We start from the raw sequence: 5,770 nt of genomic DNA, 5'->3' as shown, positions 1-5,770 counted from the left end.
GTACGGAGCCCCCATCTTGTGGACTATCCCGTTCTGCTTCAGGAACCGTTGAAATGAGTCAACTGGGTGCCATGATCTCTCACAAAGACAGCAGGAATGTCGAACGTACTGAAAATTTCTTTGCACATCACTTCCGTGGTGTCGGCCGTAATGGACTTGCAGATTCTTCTTTCCGGCCACTTCGTGAAAGCGTCCACCAGGATAAAGAAATGGGTGTCCACTGTCCATAAACGGTCCGACAAAATCAGCATGGTTTCGTTACTGGTTCCCAGCAGTGTGGCGTTACTTTACTCGGTTCCGAACGAACCGACTGACTGTCGACACAATTCGCAATCATTGCTTCAATCTGTTGATCCATACCAACCCACCATCAGTATCCTCTTGCTAAGGATTTCGTCCTAGTAACGCTGAAGTGAGTGATATGAAGCTCATCCAAAATCCGTCGTCGTAGTACCGGAGCGATGTAAAATCGAATGCCTCGTAGCAAACATCCACGTTGAAGCGCGAATTCGCTTTGATCTATCCCGAACCGGTCCTTGGCATCAACTGGCTGTCCATGTTTCAGTCCTTGGATCAAACAGTTCACAGTCTTGTCATCTGCTGTAGATTGTGAGAGCTCGTTTGCTGTCAACGGTAACGTTTCGATTTGGTTCATCTCGATGATGTCGGACTCCTCAATGACGTTCTCCGAAACCGTTTGCTTCAACGAAATCCGAGACATGGCGTCTGCGTTCGCGTGATCTGCTGATCTTCGGAATCGGACCTCGTAGTCGAATGATTGCAGAAACGTTGCGTAATGCTGCATCCGTAGGGGAGACACTACCGGAAGGCCTCGACGCTCGCCGAAGATTTTCGTTATGGCTTGATTATCGGTCAGTAGCACAAATTTCTGCCCGTACAGGTATTGAAAAACCTTTTGGATTCTTCGCAATCGTTTGTCCACTTGAACTCTACGTCTCAAAGAACCTTCCGTAGTAGTTGATCATGCCGACGATCGAACGGACCTCGTCCTTCGTTTTCGGCCGTCGCATTTCTTGAATTACTTCCACGTTTTTCGCCACTTTGTGTACGCCATCTCGATCGATGTCGTACCCGCAGTACTCAATTTTATCCGCAAAGAAGACGCACTTTTCTTTGTTGACTCTAAAGCCGTAGTAACTCAGTCGACGCAGAACCTCTTCCAATCGACGCAGGTGGACCTCGTCGTTGGGACCTGTAACCTTTATATCGTCCAGGAATACGGACACCCCTGGAAAGTCCTGATCTCTATTTGTCTCTGCCATATCGCTGGAGCCGATGACACCCCGTACATCAGGCGACTTGGGCGGTATAATCCCCGATGTGTACTGAGAGTCAGTATTTCTCGGTCCTCCGGTGCCACCTCTAGCTGTAAGTAGGCCTGCACCAAGTCAATTTTGGAGAATTTGTCACCCCCGGCGAGCGACGAAAACAGTTCATCCACGGTTGGCAACGGATGCCGATCAGCAGCGGGTTGACGGTCTGCTTATAATCACCGCAGATTCGCATACGATTCTCCGACTTCTTTACTGGAACAATGGGGGTTGCCCATTCACTTTAATCCACATTCGAAAGCACCCCCTGAGCGACCAGCTTGTCTAGTTCGTCCTCCACAACTTTCTTCATACTGAACGGTATCTTCCGGGCTTTCAAGAAGACAGGTTTCGCATTGGGCGTCAGCCGCAGATTGGCCTGCACCGAAGAAATCCTTCCGATCGAATCGTCGAACACATTGGAGTATTTAGCAAATAATCGTTGCAACATCGCGGAGTGATCAGCACTACCAATTGCATTGACAGAGCTTGACTGCAACACTTGGTTCTAATCGACAGCCAACGCACTCAGCCACTCCCGGCCGATCAATGGATGCTTTGTGGAACCCACGACGTACGAAGGCGGGTACCGTAAACCGGGGTCAAATTGATCTCCGGGTCGAAATTGATCAGACGTTTTTCCGTAAGATTGAGCATACTTTTAATAGTTTCTATACATGCATCGTGCTGTTAGAATCAAGTACTAAACGATATTTGTAAGAAAAATTTTTAAAGTATGCTTTATCTATCCGGAAAACATCTGATCAATTTCGACCCGGAGATCAATTTGACCCCGGTTTACGGTACCCTGAAATTCCACCGCCGCATCGAAGAATCCCCGTACATCAATGTTGGTGTTGTAATAACTGACCAACTTCAACGTACTTTTCCGCAAAGGAATGTCCCGGAAATACTTCTCGTAGCATTCGGCGTTGATAATGCTGACTGGACATCCAGTGTCCATCTCCAGATGCATCTGAACACCGTTGATAAGAACTGATGCCCACAGCTTCACATCAGAGATGGAAACACTCTCATCGTGAATCAACTCACGAGTGTAAACGCAACAAACGGTCATTGGCGTATCTAGGATTTTTTCCTAGGGGGTGCCTGGCGGGTGCCAATTTCAGTGGCTTCCAGGTTGTTTTGCTTTTATTGCAAAAAGAAATACCGATCAACCCTCAATTTCTTAGTACAATGATATACTGCGTCGCGGGACAAATTAGCCCGAAAATTCAAACGCGCTATATTTTAAAGAGAAAGTTTTTTTTTTAATCCGAACCATTGTACTGAAGTCACACTCTCCCCGCCATATGAGGTTTGAGAATTTGTATTTTCAGTATGAACTTTACAATCATCACAACCCCTTTATTTTGTGGATTGAATACATTGGATAACCCGGGAGCGGTCGCGTCATGGACAGAATACACGCACCATGAAAAATGCACGATTGTGGTACACAGCACGAGCGCGGCGTTGCTGCAGGTAGTCAAAGACGCGACTGCTAGAGGGTTAAGAATATATTTCAGAGCAATTATTAGAAGTGAAAATCTCGGAAACTATCAAATATCCACAAATTTGCGTGTAACTTGTATTCATCGTTTCATCCTATTATATGATAACAACCATTATAAAATAGTTTTCAAGAACAATTGTAAGAGTCTTTTTTTTTCCTCCTATATTGTGGAAATTAAGCCACTGCGTCCAATAAGCTGAGCTTTTGTGGCATTGAAATTTGCAAAATCAGGATACATATTTATATTTAATAGCGAACTTTGATTTTTCTCTTCGGGATTCTGATTCAATGCTAGGTTTAATATAATAAAGAAATTTGTATTATCAGCAGTACATTGATTCGGTAATTCCTCAGGGAATATTCCCGGCAATTTATTTCGAAATTGTTTGGCAATTTATTTGAATTAAGCCTTTCTTTTAGAAATTTTAAAATAAAAAAAAAAATGTTTTTCGGGAGTTCCCTCGTCATTTTTTTAGTAGTCTTTCAAGCGATGTTTTGTTAATATCAGCAATTCTATTGATAGTTGCTATTTAAAATTCTCCAATTTCTCTTCAGGTAATTTCTTTGGGAATTCTTTCAGTGAAGCCTTTGGTGATTCATTCGACATTGACTCTGAGAACTTCCTCACATTTTTTTTTGGAAATGTATTCGGCAAGTCATTCTACTTTTTTTCGGATTTTTTTCGATTTGTTGGACTTCCATTATTTATGCTATTAGGTATTTCTTCACCAATTCCTTCGAAAACTCCTTCGGAAGTTCTTTTATAAATCGCTTCTATAATTGAAATACAAATTCTATGGAGAATTTATTCCAGATTTCTTCAGTTATTATGTAAGGAATTCCTGCAGCAGATGATTACGGAACACCTTCGGCATATCTGATGTTGCATTGAACATTTATTTGGGAATTTTATCAGCAAATCCATTGGAAATCTTGGAAACTTCTATTATTACTTAAGTAACTTCTTCGGTAATTCCTTTGGAAAATGATTCGGCAATTTTCTTAGAGATTTCCTTCGGGAATTTCTTTCAAAAAAAATCTCTGGCAATTCTTTAAAAATTCTGTCGTTGCAATCACTTTTGGAATTATTTCTATTTTTTTTTTCAGAAATTCGATTTCGGAAAATTATTTAAGAATTTCTTCGAAATTTGTTTGTGAATGTTTGTGGAAATATTCATAGAAAATAATTTGGCAATTTATTTTGAGATTGAACTTGGCCAATTTCTTTAAAAAGCCTTACTATTTTCATCAGGAATTCCTCTGGTAATTCTTACACGAATTCTTTTGGCAACTACTTTGAAAGCTCTTAGGAAATTTAAATGGATTTTTCCGGCAATTTCTTTGGGAATTTGTCAGGAAATTTTTCGTGAATTTCATAGGATTTTCTTTAAGTAAGTCCAGATGAGAATTTCTGAATTTACAGTTCAGCAATTTTCGGAAGCAATAAATTTAAATACAATTAAATCATAGAGAATAATAAATTAATCACGATAAAATTGCCTGAGAAATTTTCAAAATAACTGGAAAAGAAATTGTTAAAATAATTACGGAGGAATAGCCATTGAATTATAGAAAAAAATCCAAAGAAATTGTTTATTGAATTCCAAAGAAACTTAACCAGCTGAATGTCAGTTTCTTAAACTAAAGATTGCTTAAGAGTGGTTTGAAACTGCCGTAGAAATTTTCAAAAAAAAAACAATTATGCCGAATGAACCCTCAAAGAAATGGGCATACTGGTTTAGCAGGCATTCCTGAAACATTAGAAGCAGCTGGAATCGCTTATGGAATTCTAAGAGGAGTTCCTGGAGAAGTCCAACAAGAAATATTTGGAGAAATCCCAGATTTTTTTAAGATTTCCAGGAGGACACACCTAAGGTACTTCTGCAAGACTCCTAGGAAGATTGTCTTGAATAATCCCAGCAAGTTTTAGAAGGAAGAAATTATTGGAAGAATCCGTAGAAGAATTCTGGGAGGTATTACAGTAAGAATGACTGGAGAAGCCCTAGGAGGAATTGCTGGTAGAACCACAGCAGGAATAGCTTGCGCTGAAATTCCTGAATGAAGGCCAAGAGGAGTTCCTGTAGGGATCCCATGGGAAATTTTTGAGAGAATCCGTGGACAAAATATCTTGGATAAAAAAACCCTGCAGGAATCACCGGAGAGTTTCTGAAGAAATCACAGGAAAAATCTCAGGAGGTATTCTTAGAAGGATTCTGGGATGTATCACTGTAGAAACCTCAGCTGGAATCCTAGAAGGAATCGCTGGAGAAAACTGTTCAGGAATTTCTACACAGTTAGAAAAAATCACCGACTTCGGTAATGTTTTACCGAAATCTCAACCGTTAAGTTTGTTTTACAGGAAAAATTCGGTAAAGGTAGCAACTTTTACCGAAGTTCTTTAGAGTTTGACAGATAAACGATAACATTTTACCGAAATTTGTTATTTTTTTACAGAATTTCGTTAAAAATCCATAACCGAACGCTCAGCGGTTGAGATTTCGGTAAAAATTACCGAACGCGATTAGCTGTGTAGAGAAACCCCATCAGTAATGCCGGTGGGAATCCAAAGAAAAAAAAATCCTTGGAATATCTAGGGAAGTCCCTGCAAGAGCCAATAAAGGTATTCTGCAAGAATCTATAGAGAAGGCGCTGAAGGAATCACAGGAGGATTTTCTGAAGGAATCTCATGCCACCCATAATGCTAGGATAAATTCGTATAGGAATCACTAGGAAGAATTTCTGGAGGAATTGATCACAGGAGGACCCAAGCAACACACATGTTATAATGGAGTTACGACAGCGCAAGTTTTGGTTGTATAGAAGTTTATTTTACGTAATTCTAACATTGTGTTGAAATAACGTAAAATAAACTTCTATACAACCAAAACTTGCGCTGTCGTAACTTTTATATAACATGTGTGTT

At 40.3% G+C, this 5,770-nt stretch overlaps 1 protein-coding gene across 1 annotated transcript; it reads right to left on the bottom strand.

Moving 5' to 3' along the window:
• Window positions 1–950: 950 nt before the first annotated feature.
• Window positions 951–1,782, bottom strand: LOC134290986 (uncharacterized). The gene is made up of 3 exons (XM_062858228.1): window positions 1,647–1,782; window positions 1,452–1,547; window positions 951–1,387 (listed from the first exon to the last, which is right to left on the bottom strand). The coding sequence occupies exons 1-3, from the start codon at window positions 1,780–1,782 to the stop codon at window positions 951–953; spliced, it is 669 nt and encodes a 222-aa protein (XP_062714212.1).
• Between the last annotated feature and the right edge of the window lie 3,988 nt (window positions 1,783–5,770).

Source organism: Aedes albopictus, chromosome 3, assembly GCF_035046485.1.
Source record: "Aedes albopictus strain Foshan chromosome 3, AalbF5, whole genome shotgun sequence".
NCBI lineage: Eukaryota > Metazoa > Arthropoda > Insecta > Diptera > Culicidae > Aedes > Aedes albopictus.
Note: the sequence above shows the minus strand (reverse complement) of the source record. Positions and strands in the feature narration are given on the sequence as shown.

Coding starts and splice junctions, on each gene's coding strand:
- LOC134290986 (XM_062858228.1), bottom strand. CDS start 1,782: ATGTTGCAACGATTATTTGCTAAATACTCCAATGTGTTCGACGATTCG. Junction 1,548..1,646: donor AGCCCGGAAGATACCGTTCA/GTATGAAGAAAG, acceptor CCATTGTTCCAG/TAAAGAAGTCGGAGAATCGT. Junction 1,388..1,451: donor TTGCCAACCGTGGATGAACT/GTTTTCGTCGCT, acceptor GCCTACTTACAG/CTAGAGGTGGCACCGGAGGA.